General features: G+C 53.5%; 1 protein-coding gene across 5 annotated transcripts in view; it reads right to left on the bottom strand.

Moving 5' to 3' along the window:
- The window catches only part of ELMO3 (engulfment and cell motility 3), a 118,254-nt gene that overhangs the window by 57,273 nt on the left and 34,506 nt on the right, over nt 1-26,475 (bottom strand). For 4 of the 5 annotated variants that reach the window (XM_077289038.1, XM_077289037.1, XM_077289036.1 and 1 more), the window contains 3 exons: nt 13,932-14,004; nt 13,770-13,820; nt 12,908-13,077 (listed from right to left, as the gene is read on the bottom strand). The exons of the other annotated variant lie outside the window; for it this stretch is intronic. In XM_077289038.1, the coding sequence (XP_077145153.1) occupies nt 12,908-13,077; nt 13,770-13,814 (215 nt within the window). In that variant the 5' untranslated portion in view covers nt 13,815-13,820; nt 13,932-14,004. The remainder of the gene's footprint in view (nt 1-12,907; nt 13,078-13,769; nt 13,821-13,931; nt 14,005-26,475) is intronic. 5 annotated transcript variants of the gene reach the window in all.

Below are 26,475 nucleotides of genomic sequence, written 5' to 3'. Positions count from 1 at the left end.
GGATTGACGTTGAAAAGGACACTTACATTTCATTATGTTATCTTATTTCATGGCTGGCAGTGTGCTGCGGAGGAGGGGCGAGCATATGTCTAGATGCATCACAGGTCTGTATAGCAGCTAGACCCCAGACAAAGACATGTCAAGACTGCTTGCTTCACTACTTATTTCCTAGCCTAAAACCCAGGCACTCCCTCTGTGGTGACCTCATTTAGAGGCTGAATCCTCCCCTTTTACTTAGTGTTATGGCAACCATTTTTTACCTAGCTCGCTGTACGAATCTCATATACGAAAGACACGATGATCAGAATGTGCCCCACATCATGGGGATTCTTTTAAGTGTAAACACAGAGTAATTACATGAACCGCTTATGGAGAAACCCGCACTTTGCACTTGTCTACCCGCAGCATTGAAAAATATAAATTCTTGAAGGAGGGGTGAAATGAGGGGTTTAGGATTCACACACACACAGGCAGAGAAAAGAAGGGGGGGCGAATCTGTAGTGCGTGTCTGTCCTACACTCTTGGATGCAGCAGAGCTCAGTGTGCGATGATACACAATCAAATACCTCATGTTCCTGACACCTCCCCCTCTTGGTACTCCTGCATGCGCATCTCGGCAGGTTCGCCCCGGTGGGACAACCCATCTGCCTTACCTTGCTCTGGCCTCATGGAGTTCCCGCCTACCCGGTGTTCCACGTAGTGGACCTCTCTCATGCCCATCTGGCACTTCCCCGGCTTGGATGGATGGGATGATCAGACCGGCTTGGTGAATTCGCCTGAGCACCTCCTGAAGATGCTGCAAGTGTTGGTCCTAGGAGGAACTGAAGATAGTAATGTCATCCAAGTACGCCACCGCACACTTCTCCAGTCCCTGAAGCAGGTGGTTGACCATCCGCTGGAAAGTGGCAGGGGCATTCTTCATGCTGAAGGGCATGACCATGGACGCGTACAGTCCGAAGGGTGTGATAAAGGCAGAATTCTCCTGTGGCTCAGGGGAATCTGCTAGTATCCTCAACTCAGATCCATTATGGTCAGATATTCTGCGCCAGCTAACCGCTCAAGCAGCTCCTCGATGTGCGGCATTGGGAGTGCATCAGAGGCTGTGATGGCGTTGAGCCCCCTGTAGTCCAAGCAGAACCAGGTGGTCCGATCCTTCTTTGGTATGAGAACTACAGGTGAGGCCCAAGCGCTCTTTGACCGTTGAATCACCCTGAGCTGTAAGATCTCATCGATCTCCTGGCGCATAACCTGCTGCACCTCATCAGAGATCCGATAGGGTGTTCGCCGTAGTGGGGCATGATTCCTCATGGACCGCTAACTCAGGCCTTCCAGGTCGGTTGGAGAACATGACCCGGAAGGGTTCCAACGTGGTCCGCAACTGCGACCCTTGCGGTTTGGTTAACAAGGCGCTTACCTTCATGTCCTCGATGGACCCACCGGCCTTGGCTTGGGCCAGCATGTCCAGGAGAGAGTCATCCTCCCCGTCTTCGGGCAGGCTGCAGACCGGTAGGATGTAGGCTTCACTTTTGTGACGGGCCTTCATCATATTGACGTGAAAGGCCTTTCACCTATCCCGAGCATGGTCAAGTGTGACCACGTAAGTGACTGGGTTGAGCTGTTGGTGGACAACGTATGGGCCTTCCTAGGCATCCTGAAGCTTATCCTTTGGTACGGGGACCAGCACCCACACTTTTTGACCCACCTGGTAGGTCCACTTCCGTGCGTTCTGGTCGTACCATTGCTTCTGATCAGCCTGAGCCTGCATCATGTTGTCATTCACCAACTGCGTCAAGGTCTGCATTTTGTCACGGAAGCGCATGACATACTCCACTATGGACACTTCAGAAGGGTTCGGCTCCTCTTCCCAGGATTCCCTTACCAGTCCAAGGAGTCCCCAGACTTGCCTGCCGTACAGGAGCTCGAAGGGGGAGAACCCCGTCGAGGTCTGCGGAACCTCTCGGTAAGCGAATAGCTGTAATAATTATAGGGGATAACTCAGGAGACTCTTTGCGTGGAACAAGACAACTACAGGACACAGTTTTATAAGTGGTAAAGTCTATATTATCACACGGTGATTCAAACAGGTGCAGAGAGAAACTCAAGTCCACAACACTTGGTGCAAATAATAAACGCAGCTTAGCAGTCTATAGGAAACTTCAGAGGAGAATGAAATTAAGCAGAAAGTCTATGAAGCACAGTTATTCTTGAGGATACTTGACACGAATAAATCCTTGTCTAGTCCAGACACAGATAGATATGCTTATAAGGCAGTTCAAAACATATCTTAGCTCAACCAGGGAAGCCTGGTTAATAGTCTCAGGTTATTGCAAAGCAGCAACAGCTTACATGTCCAGCAAATGCAGATAGAAGTAAACACGAGCAGCAGATGAAGGAGGATTACTGGAAGCTTGTGTATGCAGCAGGGACTCAGAGCAGAGTAGCAGGATCACCACACAGGTTCACAGGAGCAGGTGTATAGCCAGGGAGTAATCAGAGGTCAGGAGCTGGATGCAAGGCAGAATAATCTAGCACAGACTGAAGGCTGGGGTGGAGCTTTATAGCAGGAAGACACAGTGCACATGAGACCAAAGACGCCATCTTGAAAAAGGGCAGTAATGCACAAAAGGTAAAAAATGTTCAGAGTCCTGACAATAGCAGGTGTAGGAGGAACCGCTTCCAGTCGTGTCCTTGGGTCTCAACCAGCATGCGTAGCATCTATTTGAGGTACCGTTGAAACACTCACACAAGCAATTGGTCTGTGGGTGATACACACTCGATACCAGACGCTTCACCTGCATTCTCTTACAGAGAGCCTCCATTAGGCAAGACCTCAATTGGGTCCCTTGATCGGTAAGCATCTCCCTGGGAAATCCTACCCGTGAAAAGATGGCCAACAGTGCATCCGCCACCTTATCTGCCCTATTTGAGGACAGAGCCACTGCCTCTGGCTACCAGATAGCGGTCTACCACAGTGAGGACGTATTGCTTTCCAGAACTGCTGGGGACGGCCAGCGGGCCCACAATGTCCCCCACAATCCTCTGAAAAGGCTCCGCTATCACTGGCAAAGGGATCAGGGGAGCCTTAAGAGCAGGCCCTGCGTTCCCCACTCTTTGACAGTTGATACAGGTGTGGCAGGAGTTTGTCACATCTGTCCCCATCTTGGGCCAATAGAAGTGTTGAGACAGCTGGGCCTTAGTTTTGATGATCCCCAAGTGTCCAGGGAGCGGGATCTCATGGGCAATCCGCAAAAACTCACCCCTGAATGGGTGCGGGATGACCAGCTGTCTTTCCCTCATCCACTCCTTTTGGGATTTTTTGGGTACTGTCTCCCAGTACAACCTCCCTCGATTCTAGAACACCCTCTCCTTATCTGTCACGAAGGTGGGCGTCTTGGCAAGGTGTCTCAAATTCTCCATGCTCGCATCTGAGTGCACAGCAGCCTGGAACTCCTGGCTAGGGGAAGCCAGAAGCGATGTCGGTGTCCCTTCCCCACGGGAATCCTCTGGGACCTGCTCTGGGTCCATCTCTGGTTCTGTCACGCCTGTGACTGAGGAGGGTCCAGAAGGCAGAACGTTATCTGCTTTCCGGGCACTCTGCGGGTGACAGCAGCTACGTAGGCTGTCTCCCCGGGAATTTCCATAGACCCATCAGCTGGCGCTGCTATGGGTACTACCTCCCCATCCACCCCCAACACCCCAGGAGCAGTGCTACTTATGGGGTAGTTACAGTCCTCTGTGGCACTGGTCAGTTGCACGGCATCACCTTCCTCACAGTTCCCATGCATCTCCCCATTTCTCTTATCACCATCGCTTGCTCCTGTTAGGGGTTCCTCAGCCATCCCACCCGCGGAGTGACGTGGCTGAGCACTTCTGCACCTGTAGACACATCATTCTTAGGAAATGAATGGTTAGCAGGTAACACATGCACATTTTCATCATCCGCATTATCAGCATTACCTTCGGCATTTTCAGAAAAATGGTTATCAGGTACATCATTAACCGGTAAAGCATTGTCAGGTAACACATGCAATTTCCCATCTCTATCCTCAGCATTCGATCGGGGAGCGGAGTCAAGGACATAATATGCAACCATCCTCCCCAAATCAGTTCCCAATAAAACATCAGTAGGCAAGTTATCGAACAGCCTCACTTTATTCACCCCGCTCCTGGCACCCAAATCTATATACACCCGGGCCATTGGCAGGGGACAGCGGATGCCCACAATCCCGGTGACAGTCAGGGTTTTCCCCGCAATAATCTGTTCAGGGGCTGCCAGTTTGGGTCAGATGAGGGTTCGTTCAGCCCCGATGTCCTTGAAGCCTTGAGCGACATGGCCCCCCTCAGTGACATGCTGCACATTGTCACAGACCCTCCCAACAGCCCCACCCACCAAGAGAACTACTGCATTCGGCCCTGGGGCCTTGGCTGGGGGGTTCCTCTGCTTCTCTGGACAGTTGGCGCTGATATGACCAGTTCGTTTTCAGGAAAAAGTGTGGCTTAGGTCGGTGGTAGGTCCGATGCTATTGGCAACAGGGACAGGGCCTCTGGTGAGTTGGCTGGCAGGGTACTGGCGTTGGTTGCAGGCTTACCCCCTCTCCAGCTGGTGGTGACTGGCTTCCGCACTTCCGATTTACGGTTCACCTCATAGGCATCGGCAATCTGCGCTGCTTTATCCGCCTCTTTGGGCTCTTGGTCCATCACGACCTGTCTCACCTCGGCTGGGCACAGATGTAGAAATTGGTTTTTGATCATCAGGTCTCCCAGCTGCTCAAAGGTGGTCACTGACAGTTCTTGGATCCACCTGTTAAAGTGGGTCCTAAGTCTATGCACCGCATCGCTATGACTGTCGTGTGGGTCACGTTGGAGAACTTTCTACGGTAAACCTCAGGTGTAAGCTGGTACTTGGTTATCAGGGCCTGCTTGATGGCCTCATAGTCGTCATCTTGGTCTGGAGGGAGAGCAGCAAACGCCTCCAGAGCTTTGCATCTTAGCCGAGGGGTTAGGTGTCGGGCCCATTCGTTCCCAGGCAGCCGATACTGTCTGCAGGCTTTCTCAAATGCCCTCAAAAAAGTGTCCAAGTCTCCGACCTTTTTCATCACAGGAAAGTGCTCTGGCCAGGGTTTAGGGGTCTGAGCACTGTTGGGCTCGCCACTGGACTGGGACGACTTCGGCCCCTGGAGTCGGACTAACTCCAGCTGGTGCACCCGCACCGCTTGCCGCTCGGCTCTCTCGTGGTATTGCTGGATCAGCTGCAGATGTTCATCACGGTCATCGGCGGGGAGTTGTTCCAAGGCCGCCAGCAGGTTGGGGTCCAATCCACCCTGGTTGCAAGTAGGGCCAGCATTCAGTGGTTGGATCTCTGCTGCAGCACTATTTAAGCTTGTGCTGGCTTCTGCGGCCACTGGGCTCTGAGACCGGTCTTGGTCTGCTTCAAATTGCACCAGTTCCATGACCAATTGAGCCTTGGTTTTGCCATGGGGGTCCAGGCCGTGGTACGTGCATACTCCAACAAGGGTGTCCCTCTTCTGCTAGATGTACCAGGCTTCTCCTTTTGCGGCCATCATTGCCAAATAAAAGATAGGATAGAAAAACAAAGAGAAAGGGAGGGGGTAATCACAAGTACACACTATTGTCTCAGGACTAGTAAACACTGAGCTTGTTCTCCAAAACCTTTTGCTCCAAGTCCTCGCAAGAACTGTGCAAGTTTTTAGTGAGAGGAATGACTCAAACCCGATCACTAATGCTCTATGATCCCACCGCTGCCACCAATATGTCAAGAATCCCACCGTGCTGCCACCAATATGTCATAGTTCACGGTGAGGATATACCTTTGTCATCCCCACCACTCACCAATTTGTCATGAACCGGGGTTGTTTGGTTGCCCCTGGTTCTTTCTGAAGGGGATTTATCTATATCCCATTTCCCAGTTCCGGTTTGGAACTTGCAGCTCTCTGGCACCCCCCTTACCCTCAGGTCAGTCAGGGTACTGCATCTATGGTAATTAGTGACCAGAAAGGCTGCCTGCTATGTACTGGCTATTGGGCATGCTGCAGCGAGGGCGATATAACTACTCCCACTCAGGAAGGAACAATAATTATCAACGCCACTGGTCGCTTCAAAGACTCCTAATTGCACAGGACAGATTATGCTACCACCAGCTCCGATTTCATAATTATTAATGGGTCCAGAGCCAACCCAAATTAGTAGCGTAATTCACTTCAGAGAATGCGACAGTTCATTATAGAGCAGGGAGAGACAAGCAAGTAATTTTATATTTTACTCCAAAAAAGGTAGGCAGTGTTTACAGAGGTATAAAAAGATATTATAAAGAAGACAAATATCATATGTACAATACAATTACAAATAAAATGGGATAACCGTTGAAAAGCACACTTACATTTCGTTATGTCATCTTATTTCATGACTGGCTGTCAGGGAGAGACTTGGTGAGCGAGAGCTAATAACCCGGGCTCCTGCAATTTCCCTAAGACTAGGGAAATCCTGACTGACCCTCTACCTGAAGTTTACACTGATGGTGTGCATGTTCAGGCCTCGAACCTCACCCTAACTCCTGAGCTCAGCCCTAGGCTGAAACCTCCACCCACCACCCAGTGAAGAGGTAATACTTAAATACCCACAGTAGCTCAGACAAGGATAAAGGAAAATATACACCACGCCGCAGACACTCAGGAATACACTATAAATGTGCAGGGCAAAATAAACACAATATAGGAAGGAGTAAATAAGACGAAGGAATATACACCACCAGCAACGAATCTCCAACCACCAGCTCTCCACTCCAGACCGAGATAACAATGCAAGACAGAAGCTATAATCGGCGACGCCCAATGATCAGGAGAACTATTTAAAGGCCATGGAAATGGCCCAGCTTCCAATCCGAGGATCAGGTAAATTAACCCCGGAACAGCTAGACAAAATCTAGCAGACGCCAATGAGTAAATAGTGGTCAAAAGCGGAATTACCGCTGTCTGTCGGACGACCTGGTCTGAACAGCGTCCAACATGACAGTACCCCGCCTTCTACGAGGGACCCCAGGGCCCTCACGGCTTATAGGACCCGGCTTGTCCGGATGACGGGGGTGAAACAACCTAACCAGCCGGTCAGCATGAACGTCCGAGGCTGGTACCCAGGACCTCTCCTCAGGCCCATAACCACGCCAGTGAACCAAGTACTGTAAAGTGCGACGCACTACACGAGAGTCAACCACCTTGGAGACTTCAAACTCCAAATTACCATCCACCAAGACTGGAGGTGGCATAGGCGCCGCGTCCACAGAACCCACCACCTTCTTTAGAAGAGACCTGTGGAACACGTTGTGTATCTTATACACCGTAGGGAGCTCCAATCGGTACGCAACTGGGTTAATGACGGCGGTGACCCTAAATGGACCAATAAACCGTGGACCCAATTTAAGGGACGGTATTTTGAGTCTTATGTTTTTTGTGGATAACCACACCCAGTCATCCACACTCAGGTCCGGACCTGGCACACGCCTACTGTCAGCCACACGTTTGTACCTAGCACCCACACTCAACAGGCGCTGTTTAACTCTCCTCCAGACTGATGACAATTGTGTTCCTAACTGGTCCTCCTCCGGAACGCCGGAAGAGCCCCTCTGACTCAAGGTACAAAATTGAGGATGTAGCCCGTAAACACAAAAAAATGGAGACTCCCCAGACGACTCCTGGCGGTGATTATTGATGGCAAACTCAGCCAAAGGAAGAAAGGTAGACCACTCCTCCTGGTTATCAGAGACAAAGCAGCGTAAGTACTGTTCCAAATTTTGGTTCATACGCTCAGTCTGACCATTTGACTGAGGATGAAACGCCGAAGAATGAGATAGCTTGATTCCCAGCCGTGAACAAAACGCTCTCCAAAATTTTGCCACAAACTGAGACCCCCTATCAGACACGATGTCAGACGGAACCCCATGAAGTCTGACCACCTCCTGCACAAATACCTGAGCCAGAATCTTAGCATTAGGCAACGCAGGCAAAGACACAAAGTGCGACATTTTAGAAAAACGATCAACAATCACCAAGATGACCATGTTTCCAGCTGATGAGGGCAAATCAGTGATGAAATCCATGGAGATTTCCGTCCATGGCTTACTAGGTACCTCAAGAGGAAGTAGTGTGCCAACAGGACAGGAGCGGGGCGTCTTAGCCCTAGCGCACGTGGTACAAGCTGACACGTATGAGACTACGTCCTGTCGGATCTTGGGCCACCAAAACCGACGTGACACCAACTCCAAGGTACCGCTAACCCCTGGGTGACCAGCCAGGACGGCAAAACCTTTAGGCGGAGATGAAGTGGAACAAAAGATTTGTTGATGGGAAGCTCAGATGGTACCTCCTCCTGAGCCTCGGCAATCTCAGCCTCAACCTCGGTAGTGAGAGCCGAAACCACAACACCCTTTTGGAGGATGGGTACTGGATCCTCCCGAGGTTCTCCCCCCGGAAAACACCTGGACAGAGCATCCGCCTTAGTGTCTTTAGACCCCGGTCTGTAAGTGACCACAAAATTGAACCGCGTGAAAAACAATGCCCAGCGAGCCTGCCTGGGGGACAGACTCTTGGCTGACTCCAAATACAGCAGATTCTTATGATCGGTAATAACAGTTACCTGATGGACCGACCCCTCCAAGAAGTGTCGCCATTCCTCAAAGGCCAACTTAATTGCCAACAACTCCCTGTTGCCGATATCGTAGTTACGTTCGGCGGACGACAGTTTCTTGGAGAAATAGGCGCACGGACGTAAACCACTCAAAGATGAGCCTTGAGATAGTACCACCCCCACACCAACCTCAGACGCATCGACTTCCACAACAAATGGTTTAGATACGTCTGGCTGCACAAGAATGGGGGCTGAAACAAAACTGGTTTTAAGAAATTCAAATGCGCGCACAGCAGCCTCAGGCCAAACAGAGAAATTGGTATCCTTTTTAGTCATGTCAGTTAGCGGTTTAGCAATGATGGAAAAATCCTTGATAAATTTCCTATACTAGTTAGAAAACCCAAGGAACCGCTGAAGTGCTTTCAGGTTATCAGGACGTTCCCAATGCAGCACCGCCTGCACCTTAGCGGCGTCCATTTTAAAATCAGAAGCAGACACAATATAACCCAAGAAAGGCAACTCTTGAACAGAAAATACACATTTCTCAAGTTTAGCATACAGCTTATTCTCTCTGAGAAGCTGTAACACCTGCCTGACATGATCTAAATGAGCCTCACGGTCGCAAGAATATATGAGAATGTCATCTAGGTACACGATAACGAATTTCCCCAAAACATGCGAGAACACATCATTGATGAAATGTTGGAACACTGCAGGTGCGTTAGTCAACCCAAACGGTATCACCAAATTTTCAAAATGACCCTCAGGGGTATTAAAAGCCGTCTTCCACTCATCACCTTGACGGACTCTTATGAGGTTGTACGCCCCCCTGAGGTCAAGCTTGGTGAACCACTTAGCACCTGCCACCTGGTTGAACAAATCTGGTATCAGAGGCATAGGGTATGGATCACGAACCGTAATCTGGTTCAACTCCCTGAAATCCAAACACGGGCGTAATCCGCCATCATTCTTCTTCACAAAGAAGAACCCTGCTGCCACCGGCGAGGATGACGGCCTGATGTGCCCTTTGCTCAAGCTTTCCGCAATGTAATCTTTTAACGCTTGTCTCTCCGGACCGGAGATGTTAAACATCCTTGCTTTAGGTAATTTGGCCCCTGGTTTAAACCTGATAGAACAGTCATAAGGACGATGTGGCGGCAACTCTGAACAACCCTTCTCAGAGAACACATCCACAAAATCCTGAAGTGACTCCGGAACGCTTGAAGTCACCGCAGCCACACATGTGGCCAGGCAATTCTCCTGGCAGAACTCGCTCCACCGAATTATGTCCTGAGGTTTTCCAGTCAATTACCGGGTTGTGCATAGACAACCAAGGAAAACCCGAAACCACCTGAGCAGGAAGATTCCTGAGCACCTTACATGTAACCCGCTCAGAATGTAGAACTCCAATGTGGAGTTTCACCTCAGCCACAAATTCAGTAATCTCCCCCTGAGAGAGAGGAGCAGCATTGATGGTGACCACGCGGATAGGATGAGACAGTTTTTCAATCCTAAAACCTGCTGTGCGCGCAAACCCCTCATTAATGAGATTTGTGGCTGAACCACTAACCACAAAAACAGTAATTGGCAGCTCACTGCCAGCAACAAAAACCTTAGCAGGGAGCATGCACTGAGAAACCACCATGGAGGATATACATAAGCTCAGACTGGTCTCCTCCACACCCTCTGAGCTCAGAAGTTTTCCGCCGTTGCGTTTTTCTTAGGCAGCAGAGGACAGATGTTAATAAAATGACCAATTTTACCACAGTAAAAGCAGGGTCCCTGCTTCCTGAGCTCAGGGGCTCGATGCTTGACATGTGACACCCCTGCGATTTGCATAGGCTCCGTGGGCTCACCTGCAGCAACCTCATGTGAACCTAAACCCTCTCCCATAGGCGGTGTCTCATGCTCCCCCTGACGCAAACGGCGATTAATGCGGACAACCAGACTCATAGCGGAATCCAGAGAAGTAGGAGTCTCGTACATCAGAAGGGCTTTTTTAACCCTTCCAGAAATCCCATGAATAAACTGACTCCGCAATGCTGGATCATTCCATTGGGTATCGATCACCCAGCGGCGGAATTCAGAACAGTAATCCTCTGCTACTCGCTCCCCCTGGCGAATAGAGCGTAATCTAGATTCTGCCAGAGCCATTCTGTCAGGTTCATCGTAGATTTTCCCAAGAGAAGAAAAAAACTCTCCACAGAGACAAATGCCGCAGAATCAGATGGCAAAGAAAACGCCCACGCTTGGGGATCCCCACTTAACAATGACAACACCAGGCCCACACGCTGAGCCTCATTACCCGAAGATATCGGGCGCATACGGAAATATAGTTTGCAAGCTTCACGAAAAGAAACAAATTTACTGCATTCCCCAGCAAATTTTTCAGGCAACGGAAATTTAGGCTCAGTAACTCTTCCTGTCGCTCCAGCTTGCACATTGGACACTGCTAGTCCCTGTTGCTGCATTGCCCCCTCAACTCAGTGACCTGTAGGGACAGCGCCTCCAACTGGCGGGTTATGGAAGTCATGGGATCCATGACAAAAAAAAAAAAAAAAAAAGAAACCCCTCTTTTTTTTGTTTTTTTTTGTTGTTGTTGTTGTTGGGCCGATTATAATGTCAGGGAGAGACTTGGTGAGCGAGAGCTAATAACCCGGGCTCCTGCAATTTCCCTAAGACTAGGGAAATCCTGACTGACCCTCTACCTGAAGTTTACACTGATGGTGTGCATGTTCAGGCCTCGAACCTCACCCTAACTCCTGAGCTCAGCCCTAGGCTGAAACCTCCACCCACCACCCAGTGAAGAGGTAATACTTAAATACCCACAGTAGCTCAGACAAGGATAAAGGAAAATATACACCACGCCGCAGACACTCAGGAATACACTATAAATGTGCAGGGCAAAATAAACACAAATATAGGAAGTAAATAAGACGAAGGAATATACACCACCAGCAACGAATCTCCAACCACCAGCTCTCCACTCCAGACCGAGATAACAACGCAAGACAGAAACTATAATCGGCGACGCCCAATGATCAGGAGAACTATTTAAAGGCCATGGAAATGGCCCAGCTTCCAATCCGAGGATCAGGTAAATTAACCCCGGAACAGCTAGACAAAATCTAGCAGACGCCAATGAGTAAATAGTGGTCAAAAGCGGAATTACCGCTGTCTGTCGGACGACCTGGTCTGAACAGCGTCCGACATGACACTGGCCGTGTGATGTGGAGGAGGGGCGAGCATATATCTACCTGCATCACTAGTCTGTATAGCAGCTAGATCCTGGACAAATACATGTCAAGACTGCTTGCTTCACTACTTATTTCCTAGCCTAAAACGCAGGCACTCCCTCTGTGGTGACCTCACTTAGAGGCTGAATCTTCCCCTTTTACTTAGTGTTATGGCAACCATTTTTCTACCTAGCTCGCTGTATGAATCTCGTATACGAAAGACACGATGATCAGAATGTGCCCCACATCATGGGGATTCTTTTAAGTGTAAACACAGAGTAATTACATGAACCGCTTACGGAAAAACCCGCACTTTGCACTCGTTGGGTTTAGCTTCTAGCGGTTTCAGGGAGTTATAGATCCCTCGATGGACATCCGGAATATATAATTCTTATTCATATATCTCTAGCCCTGATCTGTGCCAATATATACTACCTTGAAAGAACAATAGAAGCCAATGCTTCTGTACCAGTTTTAAACAGTACCAGGTGGGAGGGGGGAATGAGTAGGGTAGTGAGAGTGGTCTGCCCGCAGCATAGAACCATATAAATTTTTGAGGGAGGGGTGAAATGAGGGGTTTAGGATTCACATACACAGAGGCAGAGAAAAGAAGGGGGGGGGGTTGAATTTGCAGTGGATGTCTGTCCTCCATTCTTGGATGTAGCAGAACTCAGTGTGCGATAATACACAATCAAATACCTCATGTTCCTGACACACGGTGTATACCATCAGTGGGTGAACTACACGGACTGTACACAATGATACCATGGTGTATACCATCAGTGGGTAAACTACACGGGCTATACATAATGATAAAATGGTGTATACCATCAGTGGGTGAACTACATGGACTGTACACAGTGATACCACGGTGTATACCATCAGTGGGTGAACTACACGGGTTGTACACAATGATACCATGGTGTATACAATCAGTGGGTGAACAACATGGACAGAACTCAATGATACCACGGTGTAAACCGTCAATAATAATGATAGCAGCCATATTCTTTTCCTAATTTACTGAACCTTACTCCTCATCATCTTCAACTGCCCGAGACAGAACCTGGAGTCCATCGCGACTAATGAATTCCTGAGCAAATGTGACATCGGAGGATAGAACGGCGAGTTTCTTCAGAGACTCTGATCTCACGTCCACATTATGACTCTGAACTCCCTGACACAAGCTGCTCGCCTCCTTATCCTGCAGGTCAGAGGAAGAAAACAATCACTGCGCTCATAGATAACAAAGGGGAGAACAGCGGATCCGTCAGCTCTACTGTGTGGTGTAGTATATAGAGGATGTGTCCCGTGTGGTGTAGTATATAGAGGATGTGTCCTCTGTGGTGTAGTATATAGAGGATGTGTCCCATGTGGTGCAGTATATAGAGGATGTGTCCTCTGTGGTGTAGTATATAGAGGATGTGTCCCGTGTGGTGCAGTATATAGAGGATGTGTCCCGTGTGGTGTAGTATATAGAGGATGTGTCCCATGTGGTGTAGTATATAGATGATGTGTCCCGTGTGGTGTAGTATATAGAGGATGTGTCCCGTGTGGTGTAGTATATAGAGGATGTGTCCCGTGTGGTGTAGTATATAGAGGATGTGTCCCATGTGGTGTAGTATATAGATGATGTGTCCTGTGTGGTGTAGTATATAGAGGATGTGTCCCGTGTGGTGTAGCATATAGAGGATGTGTCCCGTGTGGTGTAGATATAGAGGATGTGTCCCATGTGGTGTAGTATATAGAGGATGTGTCCTGTGTGGTGTAGTACTGTATATAGAGGATCCGTCAGCTCTGCGGTGAGTAGCAATAAACTCATGTCTGCTGGTTGGTTTCGCGGTACATGGCACTTTGGGTGAACCATGACAGGCAGGATTTGCAGTTTTCGCTCACCGGGGACGTGGTCAGTTTGAGGATGCTGCCATTCTTTATTTCCATTCTGTTCTATGAGGAGAAGATAACATGGAACATGAAGGAATGTGATCATCACTTAGGTCTGAGTCTCTACTGCTCTCGGACTTTTGCCATGCTCTCGCCCGTCTGCCCAGTACTCACCAGCTCAGTGATGTAGGCTTGGTGGCCATCTACATACTGCAGAGCATACTGTTCTGAACTGCTGATGTTCCACCTAGAGAATATGAGACAACTGTCAGCCTCATCAGGAGTCTTTTACATAAGATAAGATTCCTAACACGACACCACCATGAGCATGGTGTGACATGGTGGCACCTCCCAGGGCACATCTAGTGGCCCCAGACATAGCACATAGCCCAAACATCTTTCAATCATAGTTTAGTGAGGAGAAGGAGAGGAAAATACAATAAAAACGCGTCAGCCGCTCAGTTCGGTGAAACCGCAATAGTCACCTTCTTGGCTCCTATTCTGGATATGATTTTTATTGTTCAGAACAAGGCTCGCCAGCAGTATCATACTTAGATTTGGTTACTTTTACGCATTGTTTAGGTAAGGACAGTTGTGTTATCCATAAGAGGAGTGAAGCTGCACAAGAGTCCCCTCTAAAAATGTGCAGAAATATGAGCCCATTGTTTATAGAGTTCCTGTGTTGAAGAACGAACATGGCTTCCTCACTATTCAGGGCTTGAACGGGGAACAAGAGAGGCTGCTTAGGCAATTAGGTCTGGGATGGATAATGAGAGTGGCTGCCACCGCGATCAGTGCAGAGATGGGAATAAGAGCAGTTGCCGCAGCAATCAGGGCCTGGTTAAGGGTGTAAGAGCATCTCCCTCAGCCATCTGAGCTGGAATTGGAAAAGGAGACCATGTGCCATAGTTATCAGGTCCAGGATTGGGAACAAGAGCGGCTGCCACAGTGACCAGAGTCAGGATTGGGAATGAGAGTGGCTGCCACAGTGATTAGGGCCAGGATTGGGAATGAGAATGGCTGCCATAGCTATCAGGGCCAGGATGGGGATTGAGAGTGGCTGCCACAGTGATCAGGACCAGGATTGGGAATGAGAGTGGCTGCCACAGCAATAACAGCAAGGATTGGGAATGAGAGTGGCTGCCACAGTGATCAGGGCCAGGATTGGGAATGAGAATGGCTGCCATAGTTATCAGGGCCAGGATGGGGATTGAGAGTGGCTGCCACAGTGATCAGGACCAGGATTGGGAATGAGAGTGGCTGCCACAGTGATTAGGGCCAGGATTGGGAATGAGAGTGGCTGCCACAGTGATCACAGCAAGGATTGGGAATGAGAGTGGCTGCCACAGTGATCAGGGCCAGGATTGGGAATGAGAGCGGCAGCCACAGTGATCAGGGCCAGGATTGGGAATGAGAGCAGCTGCCACAGTGATCAGGACCAGGATTGGGAATGAGAGTAGCTGCCACAGCGATCACAGCAAGGATTGGGAATGAGAGTGGCTGCCACAGTGATCAGGGCCAGGATTGGAAATGAGAGTGGCTGCCACAGTGATTAGGGCCAGGATTGGGAATGAGAATGGCTGCCATAGTTATCAGGGCCAAGATGGGGATTGAGAGTGGCTGCCACAGTGATCAGGGCCAGGATTGGGTACAAGAGCGGCTGCCAGAGTGATCAGGGCCAGGACTGGGAACGAAAGTGGCTGCCACAGTTATCAGAGCCAGGAATGGGAATGACAGTGGCTGCCACAGCGATCACAGCAAGGATTGGGAATGAGAGTGGCTGCCACAGCGATCAGTGCAGAGATGAGAATGAGATTGGTTGCCGCAGCAATCTGGGCCTGGCTGGGGGAGCAAGAGCTTCTTCCTCAGCCATCTGAGGTGGAATTGGAAAAGGAAACCGTCTGCCACAGTTATCAGGGCCGGGACTGGGAATGAGAGTGGGTGCCACCGTGATCAGTGCCGAGATGGGAATGAGAGTGGTTGCCGCAGCAATCAAGGCCTGGTTGGGGGGTAAGAGCATCTTCCTCAGCCATCTGAGCTGGAATTGGAATGGAGACACTGTGTCACAGTGATCAGGGCCAGGATTGGGAACAAGAGTTTGCCACAGCAATCAGGGCTAGGATGGGGATAGAGAGAGGCTGCTGCAGTGACCAAAGGCTGGGATAGAGAACAACAGCATCTGCGAACAATGCCAGAATGGATACAACAGCAGGTGCCACAGAAGTCAGGGCCTGGTAGGGATGCGAGAGTGGCTTCCTCAGCAATCAGGGTTAGGGTTAAGGGATAAGGAATTAGAACAGCTGCAGTGATCAGGGCCAGATGGTGGAGTGAGAGCAAGTTCAACAATCAGGGCTGAGATGGGGAATGAGAGCGGCTGCTGAGATCAGGGCTGGGATAGGGAAAGAGAACAGCTACTGCAGTGATCAAGATCAGGTGGGGGCATAAGATCGGCTTCCACAGCACTCATGACTGGGACAGGGAACTGGAGCGACTGCCGCAGCGATCAGGCCCAGAGTGAGAGTGGCTTCCTCAGCAATCAAGGCTAAGATGAGGAAAGAGTGAAACCAAGATGGGATACAAGAGTGGTTGCCAGAGTGATCAGGGCCAGGATATGGAGCGAGAGCGGCTGCCTCAGCGATCAGAGCCGAGATGGGAAATGAGAGTAGTTGCTGCAGAAATCAGGGTCTGGTTGGGGGAGCAAGATCTTCTTCCTCAGCCATCTGAGCTGGAATTGGAAATGGAGACCAAGTGCCACAGGGATCAGGGCCAGGATGGGGATCGAGAGTGGCTGCCACAGTGATCAGGACCAGCCTGAGCAGTCAGGGCCAGGATTGGGAATGAGAGTGGCTGCCTTAGCGATCAGGGCTGGGATAAGGAACGAGAGCGACTGCCTCAGCAATCAGGGCCAGGATGGGAAGCGAGAGTGACTGCCTCAGCGATCAGGTCCAGGATGGGAAGCAAGAGTGGCTGCCTCAGCGATCAGGGCCAGGATGGAGAACGAGAGCGGTTGCCTCAGAGATCAGGTCCAGGATAGGGAATGAGAGCGGCTGCCTCAGAGATCAGGGCTGGGATGGGGAACGAGAGTGGCTGCCTCAGAGATCAGGGCCGGGATGTTGAACGACTGTGGCTGCCTCAGTTATCAGGGCTAGGATAAGGAATGAGAGCACCTGCCTCAGCGATCAGGGCTGGGATGGAGAACGAGAGCGGCTGCCTCAGAGATCAGGGCCGGGATGGGAAAGAGAGTGACTGCCTCAGCATTCAGGGCCAGGATGGGAAGCGGGACTGGCTGCCTCAGCAATCAGGGCCAGGATGGGGAACGAGAGTGGCTGCCTCAGCGATCAGGGCCAGGATGTGGAACGAGAGTGGATGCCTCAGTTATCAGGGCTAGGATAAGAAATGAGAGCACCTGCCTCAGCGATCAGGGCTGGGATGGGGAACGAGAGCGGCTGCCTCAGAGATCAGGGCTGGGATAAGGAACAAGAGCGGCTGCCTCAGCGAACAGGGCCAGGATGGAAAAGAGAGTGACTGCCTCAGCATTTAGGGCCAGGATGGGAAGCGGGACTGGCTGCCTCAGCAATCAGGGCCAGGATGGGGAGCGAGAGTGGCTGCCTCAGCGATCAGGGCCATGATAGGGAACGAGAGTGGCTGCCTCAGCGATCAGGACCGGGATGGGGAACGAGAGTGACTGCCTCAGCAATCAGGGCCAGGATGGGAAGCGAGAGTGACTGCCTCAGCGATCAGGTCCAGGATGGGAAGCGGGACTGGCTGCCTCAGCGATCAGGGCCAGGATGGGGAACGAGAGCGGCTGCCTCAGAGATCAGGGCTGGGATGGGGAATGAGAGTGGCTGCCTCAGTGATCATGGCTAGGATAAGGAATGAGAGCGGCTGCCTCAGCGATCAGGGCTGGGGCGGGGAACGAGAGCGGCTGCCTCAGAGATCAGGGCCGGGATGGGAAAGAGAGTGACTGCCTCAGCATTCAGGGCCAGGATGGGAAGCGGGACTGGCTGCCTCAGCAATAGGGCTGGGATGGGGAACGAGAGTGGCTGCCTCAGCGATCAGGGCTGGGATGGGGAACGAGAGTGGCTGCCTCAGTGATCAGGGCTGGGATATGAAACAAGAGCGACTGCCTGAGCGATCAGGGCCAGGATGGGAAAGAGAGTGACTGCCTCAGTATTCAGGGCCAGGATGGGAAGCGGGACTGGCTGCCTCAGCAATCAGGGCCAAGATGGGGAACGAGAGTGGCTGCCTCAGCGATCAGGGCCAGGATGGTGAACGAGAGTGGCTGCCTCAGTGATCAGGGCTGGGATAAGGAACGAGAGCGGCTGCCTCAGCGATCAGGGCCAGGATGGGAAAGAGTGACTGCCTCAGCATTCAGGGCCAGGATGGGAAGCGGGACTGGCTGCCTCAGCAATCAAGGGCAGGATGGGGAACGAGAGTGGCTGCCTCAGCGATCAGGGCTGGGATGGGGAATGAGAGTGGCTGCCTCAATGATCAGGGCTGGGATAAGGAACGAAAGCAGCTGCCTCAGCGATCAGGGCCAGGATGGGAAAGAGAGAGACTGCCTTAGCGGTCAGGTCCAGAATGGGAAGCGAGAGTGGCTGCCTCAGCAATCAGGGCCAGGATGGGGAACGAGAGTGGCTGCCTCAGCAATCAGGGCCAGGATGGGGAACGAGAGTGGCTGCCACAGTGATCAGGGCTGGGATGGGGAACGAGAGTGGCTGCCTCAGTGATCAAGGCTGGGATAAGGAACGAGAGCAGCTGCCTCAGCAATCAGGGCCAGGATGGGAAAGAGAGTGACTGCCTCAGCGATCAGGGCCAGGATGGGAAGCGGGACTGGCTGACTCAGCAAACAGGGCCAGGATGGGGAACGAGGGTGGCTGCCTCAGCAATCAGGGCCGGGATGGGGAACGAGATTAACTGCCTTAGCGATCAGGGCTGGGATGGGGAACGAGAGTGACTGCCTCAGCATTCAAGGCCAGGATGGGAAGCGGGACTGGCTGCCTCAGCAATTAGGGCCGGGATGGGGAACAACAGTGACTGCCTCAGCGATCAGGGCCGGGATGGGGAACCACAGTAACTGCCTCAGCGATCAGGGCTGGGATGGGGAACGAGAGCGACTTCCTCAGCAATCAGGGCCAGGATGGGAAGCGAGAGTGACTGCCTCAGCGATCAGGTCCAGGATGGAAAGCAAGAGTGGCTGCCTCAGCGATCAGGGCCAGGATGGGGAACGAGAGCGGCTGCCTCAGAGATCAGGGCCAGGATGGGGAACGAGAGCGGCTGCCTCAGAGATCAGGGCTGGGATGGGGAACGAGAGTGGCTGCCTCAGAGATCAGGGCCGGGATGGGGAACGAGAGTGGCTGCCTCAGTGATCAGGGCTAGGATAAGGAATGAGAGCGGCTGCCTCAGAGATCAGGGCCAGGATGGGGAACGAGAGCGGCTGCCTCAGAGATCAGGGCTGGGATGGGGAACGAGAGTGGCTGCCTCAGAGATCAGGGCCAGGATGGGGAAGCGGGACTGACTGCCTCAGAGATCAGGGCTGGGATGGGGAACGAGAGTGGCTGCCTCAGCGATCAGGGCCGGGATGGGGAACGAGAGTGGCTGCCTCAGTGATCAGGGCTAGGATAAGGAATGAGAGCACCTGCCTCAGCGATCAGGGCTGGGATGGGGAACGAGAGCGGCTGCCTCAGAGATCAAGGCCGGGATGGGAAAGAGAGTGACTGCCTCAGCATTCAGGGCCAGGATGGGAAGAGGGACTGGCTGCCTCAGCAATCAGGGCCAGGATGGGGAAGGAGAGTGGCTGCCTCAGCGATCAGGGCCGGGATGGGGAACGAGAGTGGCTGCCTCAGTGATCAGGGCTGGGATAAGGAACAAGAGCGGCTGCCTCAGCGATCAGGGCCAGGATGGGAAAAGAGAGTGACTGCCTCAGCATTCAGGGCCAGGATGGGAAGCGGGACTGGCTGCCTCAGCAATTAGGGCCAGGATGGGGAGCGAGAGTGGCTGCCTCAGCGATCATGGCCATGATAGGGAACGAGAGTGGCTGCCTCAGCGATCAGGGCGGGATGGGGAACGAGAGTGACTGCCTCAGTGATCAGGGCTAGGATAAGGAACGAGAGCGGCTGCCTCAGCGATCAGGGCTGGGATGGGGAACGAGAGTGACTGCCTCAGCAATCTGGGCCAGGATGGGAAGCGAAAGTGACTGCCTCAACGATCAGGGCCAGGTTGGGGAATAAGAGCGGCTGCCTCACAGATCAGGGCCAGGATGGGGAACGAGAGCGGCTGCCTCAGCGATCAGGGCTGGGACGGGGAACGAGAGCGGCTGCCTCAGAGATCAGGGCCAGGATGGGAAAGAGAGTGACTGCCTCAGCATTCAGGGCCAGGATGGGAAGCGGGACTGGCTGCCTCAGCAATCAGGGCTGGGATGGGGAACGAGAGTGGCTGCCTCAGCGATCAGGGCCGGGATGAGGAATGAGAGTGGCTGCCTCAGTGATCAGGGCTGGGATATAAAACAAGAGCGACTGCCTGAGCGATCAGGGCCAGGATGGGAAAGAGAGTGACTGCCTCAGCATTCAGGGCCAGGATGGGAAGCGAGAGTGGCTGCCTCAGCGATCAGGGCCATGATAGGGAATGAGAGTAACTGCCTCAGCGATCAGGGCCGGGATGGGTAACGAGAGTGACTGCCTCAGTGATCAGGGCTAGGATAAGGAATGAGAGCGGCTGCCTCAGCGATCAGGGCTGGGATGGGGAACGAGAGTGACTGCCTCAGCAATCTTGGCCAGGATGGGAAGCGAGAGTGACTGCCTCAGCGATCAGGTCCAGGATGGGAAGCGGGATTGGCTGCCTCAGCGATCAGGGCCAGGATGGGGAACAAGAGCGGCTGCCTCAGAGATCAGGGCTGGGATGGGAAACGAGAGTGGCTGCCTCAAGGATCAGGGCCAGAATGGGGAACGAGAGCGGCTGCCTCAGAGATCAGGGCTGGGATGGGGAACGAGAGTGGCTGCCTCAGTGATCAGGGCTAGGATAAGGAACGAGAGCGGCTGCCTCAGCGATCAGGGCTGGGACGGGGAACGAGAGCGGCTGCCTCAGAGATAAGGGCCGGGATGGGAAATAGAGTGGCTGCCTCAGCATTCAGGGCCAGGATGGGAAGCGGGACTGGCTGCCTCAGCAATCAGGGCTGGGATGGGGAACGAGAGTGGCTGCCTCAGCGATCAGGGCCATGATAGGGAATGAGAGTGGCTGCCTCAGCGATCAGGGCCGGGATGGGGAACGAGAGTGACTGCCTCAGTGATCAGGGCTAGGATAAGGAACGAGAGCGGCTGCCTCAGCGATCAGGGCTGGGATGGGGAACGAGAGTGACTGCCTCAGCAATCTGGGCCAGGATGGGAAGCGAGAGTGACTGCCTCAGCGATCAGGTCCAGGATGGGAAGCGGGACTGGCTGCCTCAGTGATCAGGGCCAGGATGGGGAACAAGAGCGGCTGCCTCAGAGATCAGGGCTGGGATGGGGAACGAGAGTGGCTGCCTCATAGATCAGGGCCAGGATGGGGAACGAGAGCGGCTGCCTCAGAGATCAGGGCTGGGACGGGGAATGAGAGCGGCAGCCTCAGAGATAAGGGCCGGGATGGGAAAGAGAGTGACTGCCTCAGCATTCAGGGCCAGGATGGGAAGCGGGACTGGCTGCCTCAGCAATCAGGGCTGGGATGGGGAACGAGAGTGGCTGCCTCAGCGATCAGGGCGGGGATGGGGAACGAGAGTGGCTGCCTCAGTGATCAGGGCTGGGATAAGGAACGAGAGCGGCTGCCTCAGCGATCAGGGCCAGGATAGCAAAGAGAGTGACTGCCTCAGCATTCAGGGCCAGGATGGGAAGCGGGACTGGCTGCTTCAGCAATCAGTGCCAAGATGGGGAACAAGAGTGGCTGCCTCAGCGATCAGGGCCAGGATGGGGAACGAGAGTGGCTGCATCAGTGATCAGGGCTGGGATAAGGAACGAGAGCGGCTGCCTCAGCGATCAGGGCCAGGATAGCAAAGAGAGTGACTGCCTCAGCATTCAGGGCCAGGATGGGAAGCGGGACTGGCTGCCTCAGCAATCAAGGCCAGGATGGGGAACGAGAGTGGCTGCCTCAGCAATCAGGGCCAGGATGGGGAACGAGAGTGGCTGCCTCAGCGATCAGGGCCGGGATGGGGAACGAGAGTGACTGCCTCAATGATCAGGGCTGGGATAAGGAACGAGAGCAGTTGCCTCAGCGATCAGGGCCAGGATGGGAAAGAGAGTGACTGCCTTAGCGATCAGGTCCAGGATGGAAAGCGAGAGTGGCTGCCTCAGCAATCAGGGCCAGGATGGGGAACGAGAGTGGCTGCCTCAGCAATCAGGGCCAGGATGGGGAACGAGAGTGGCTGCCACAGTGATCAGGGCTGGGATGGGGAACGAAAGTGGCTGCCTCAGTGATCAAGGCTGGGATAAGGAACGAGAACAGCTGCCTCAGCGATCAGGGCCAGGATGGGAAAGAGGGTGATTGCCTCAGCGATCAGGGCCAGGATGGGAAGTGGGACTGGCTGCCTCAGCAATCAGGGCCAGGATGGGGAACGAGAGTGGCTGCCTCAGCGATCAGGGCCAGGATGGGGAACGAGGGTGGCTGCCTCAGCAATCAGGGCTGGGATGGGGAACGAAATTAACTGCCTTAGCGATCAGGGCTGGGATGGGGAACGAGAGTGACTGCCTCAGCATTCAAGGCCAGGATGGGAAGCGGGACTGGCTGCCTCAGCAATAGGGCTGGGATGGGGAACGAGAGTGGCTGCCTCAGCGATCAGGACCGGGATGGGGAACGAGAGTGACTGCCTCAGCATTCAAGGCCAGGATGGGAAGCGGGAATGGCTGCCTCAGCAATTAGGGCCGGGATGGGGAACAACAGTGACTGCCTCTGCGATCAGGGCCGGGATGGGGAACCACAGTGACTGCCTCAGCGATCAGGGCTGGGATGGGGAATGAGAGCGACTTCCTCAGCAATCAGGGCCAGGATGGGAAGCGAGAGTGACTGCCTCAGCGATCAGGTCCAGGATGGGAAGCAAGAGTGGCTGCCTCAGCGATCAGGGCCAGGATGGGGAACGAGAGCGGCTGCCTCAGTGATCAGGGCCAGGATGGGGAACGAGAGCGGCTCCCTCAGAGATCAGGGCTGGAATGGGAAACGAGAGTGGCTGCCTCAGAGATCAGGGTCAGGATGGGAAACGAGAGTGGCTGCCTCAGAGATCAGGGCCAGGATGGGGAACGAGAGCGGCTGCCTCAGAGATCAGGGTTGGGATGGGGAACGAGAGTGGCTGCCTCAGTGATCAGGGCTAGGATAAGGAATGAGAGCGGCTGCCTCAGAGATCAGGGCTGGGATGGGGAACGAGAGCGGCTGCCTCAGAGATCAGGGTCGGGATGGGACAGAGAGTGACTGCCTCAGCTTTCAGGGCCAGGATGGGAAGCGGGACTGGCTGCCTCAGCAATCAGGGCCAGGATGGGGAACGAGAGTGGCTGCCTCAGCGATCAGGGCTGGGATAAGGAACAAGAGCGGCTGCCTCAGCGATCAGGGCCAGGATTGGGAATGAGAGCGGCAGCCACAGTGATCAGGGCCAGGATTGGGAATGAGAGCAGCTGCCACAGTGATCAGGACCAGGATTGGGAATGAGAGTGGCTGCCACAGCGATCACAGCAAGGATTGGGAATGAGAGTGGCTGCCACAGTGATCAGGGCCAGGATTGGAAACGAGAGTGGCTGCCACAGTGATTAGGGCCAGGATTGGGAATGAGAATGGCTGCCATAGTTATCAGGGCCAAGATGGGGATTGAGAGTGGCTGCCACAGTGATCAGGGCCAGGATTGGGTACAAGAGCGGCTGCCAGAGTGATCAGGGCCAGGATTGGGAATGAGAGCGGCTGCCTCAGAGATCAGGGCTGGGATGGGGAATGAGAGTGGCTGCCTCATAGATCAGGGCCAGGATTGGGAACAAGAGTGGCTGCCACAGCGATCAGTGCAGAGATGAAAATGAGAGTGGTTGCCGCAGCAATCTGGGCCTGGCTGGGGGAGCAAGAGCATCTTCCTCAGCCATCTGAGGTGGAATTGGAAAAGGAAACTGTCTGCCACAGTTATCAGGGCCGGGACTGGGAATGAGAGTTGGTGCCACCGTGATCAGTGCCGAGATGGGAATGAGAGTGGTTGCCGCAGCAATCAAGGCCTGGTTGGGGGGTAAGAGCATCTTCTTCAGCCATCTGAGCTGGAATTGGAATGGAGACACTGTGTCACAGTGATCAGGGCCAGGATTGGGAACAAGAGTTTGCCACAGCGATCAGGGCTAGGATGGGGATTGAGAGAGGCTGCTGCAGTGACCAAAGGCTGGGATAGAGAACAACAGCATCTGCGAACAATGCCAGAATGGATACAACAGCAGGTGCCACAGAAGTCAGGGCCTGGTAGGGATGCAAGAGTGGCTTCCTCAGCAATCAGGGTTAGGGTTAAGGGATAAGGAATTAGAACAGCTGCAGCGATCAGGGCCAGATGGTGGAGTGAGAGCAAGTTCAACAATCAGGGCTGAGATGGGGAATGAGAGCGGCTGCTGAGATCAGGGCTGGGATAGGGAAAGAGAACAGCTACTGCAGTGATCAAGATCAGGTGGGGGCATAAGATCGGCTTCCACAGCACTCATGACTGGGACAGGGAACTGGAGCGACTGCCGCAGCAATCAGGCCCATAGTGAGAGTGGCTTCTTCAGCAATCAAGGCTAAGATGAGGAAAGAGTGAAACCAGGATGGGATACAAGAGTGGTTGCCAGAGTGATCAGGGCCAGGATATGGAGCAAGAGCAGCTATCTCAGTGATCAGGCTAAGAGGAGGAAGAAGAGCAGCAGCCAAAGCAATCAGGAATGGGATGGGAGTGAGAGCGGCTGCCTCAGCGATCAGTGCCGAGATGGGAAATGAGAGTAGTTGCTGCAGAAATCAGGGTCTGGTTGGGGGAGCAAGATCTTCTTCCTCAGCCATCTGAGCTGGAATTGGAAATGGAGACCAAGTGCCACAGTGATCAGGGCCAGGATAGAGATCGAGAGTGGCTGCCACAGTGATCAGAACCAGCCTGAGCAGTCAGGGCCAGGATTGGGAATGAGAGTGGCTGCCTCAGCGATCAGGGCTGGGATGGGGAACGAGAGCGATTGCCTCAGCAATCAGGGCCAGGAAGGGAAGCGAGAGTGACTGCCTCAGCGATCAGGGCCAGGATGGGGAACGAGAGTGGCTGCCTCAGCGATCAGGGCCAGGATGGGGAACGAGAGTGGCTGCCTCAGCGATCAGGGCCAGGATGGGGAAAGAGAGTGGCTGCCACAGTGATCAGGACCAGGATTGGGAATGAGAGTGGCTGCCACAGTGATTAGGGCCAGGATTGGGAATGAGAGTGGCTGCCACAGTGATCACAGCAAGGATTGGGAATGAGAGTGGCTGCCACAGTGATCAGGGCCAGGATTGGGAATGAGAGCGGCTGCCTCAGAGATCAGGGCTGGGATGGGGAATGAGAGTGGCTGCCTCATAGATCAGGGCCAGGATGGGGAACGAGAGCGGCTTTCTCAGAGATCAGGGCTGGGACGGGGAACGAGAGCGGCTGCCTCAGAGATAAGGGCCGGGATGGGAAATAGAGTGGCTGCCTCAGCATTCAGGGCCAGGATGGGAAGCGGGACTGGCTGCCTCAGCAATCAGGGCTGGGATGGGGAACGAGAGTGGCTGCCTCAGCGATCAGGGCCGGGATGGGGAACGAGAGTGGCTGCCTCAGTGATCAGGGCTGGGATAAGGAACGAGAGCGGCTGCCTCAGCGATCAGGGCCAGGATGGGAAAGAGAGTGACTGCCTCAGCATTCAGGGCCAGGATGGGAAGCGAGAGTGACTGCCTCAGCGATCAGGTCCAGGATGGGAAGCGGGACTGGCTGCCTCAGCGATCAGGTCCAGGATGGGGAACAAGAGCGGCTGCCTCAGAGATCAGGGCTGGGATGGGAAACGAGAGTGGCTGCCTCAGGGATCAGGGCCAGGATGGGGAACGAGAGCGGCTGCCTCAGAGATCAGGGCTGGGATGGGGAACGAGAGTGTCTGCCTCAGCGATCAGGGCTGGGATGGGGAATGAGAGTGGCTGCCACAGTGATCAGGGCTGGGATGGGGAAAGAGAGTGGCTGCCACAGTGATCAGGGCTGGGATGGGGAATGAGAGTGGCTGCCTCAGTGATCAAGGCTGGGAAAAGGAATGAGAGCAGCTGCCTCAGCGATCAGGGCCAGGATGGGAAAAAAAGTGACTGCCTCAGCCATCAGGTCCAGGATGGGAAGCGAGAGCGGCTGCCTCAGCAATCAGGGCCAGGATGGGGAATGAGAATGGCTGCCTCAGCGATCAGAGCCAGGATGGGGAACGAGAGTGGCTGCCACAGTGATCAGGGCCAAGATTGGGAATGAGAGTGACTGCCTCAGCGATCAGGGCCAGGGTTGGAAGCGGGACTGGCTGCCTCAGCAATCAGGGCCATGATGGGGAACGAGAGTGGCTGCCTCAGCGATCAGGGCCAGGATGGGGAACGAGGGTGTCTGCCTCAGCAATCAGGGCCGGGATGGGGAACGAGATTAACTGCCTTAGCGATCAGGGCTGGGATGGGGAACGAGAGTAACTGCCTCAGCATTCAAGGCCAGGATGGGAAGCGAGACTGGCTGCCTCAGCAATTAGGGCCGGGATGGGGA

The sequence above is a fragment of the Ranitomeya variabilis genome, chromosome 2 (genome assembly GCF_051348905.1).
Source record: "Ranitomeya variabilis isolate aRanVar5 chromosome 2, aRanVar5.hap1, whole genome shotgun sequence".
In the NCBI taxonomy this organism is placed as follows: Eukaryota; Metazoa; Chordata; class Amphibia; order Anura; family Dendrobatidae; genus Ranitomeya; species Ranitomeya variabilis.
Note: the sequence above shows the minus strand (reverse complement) of the source record. Positions and strands in the feature narration are given on the sequence as shown.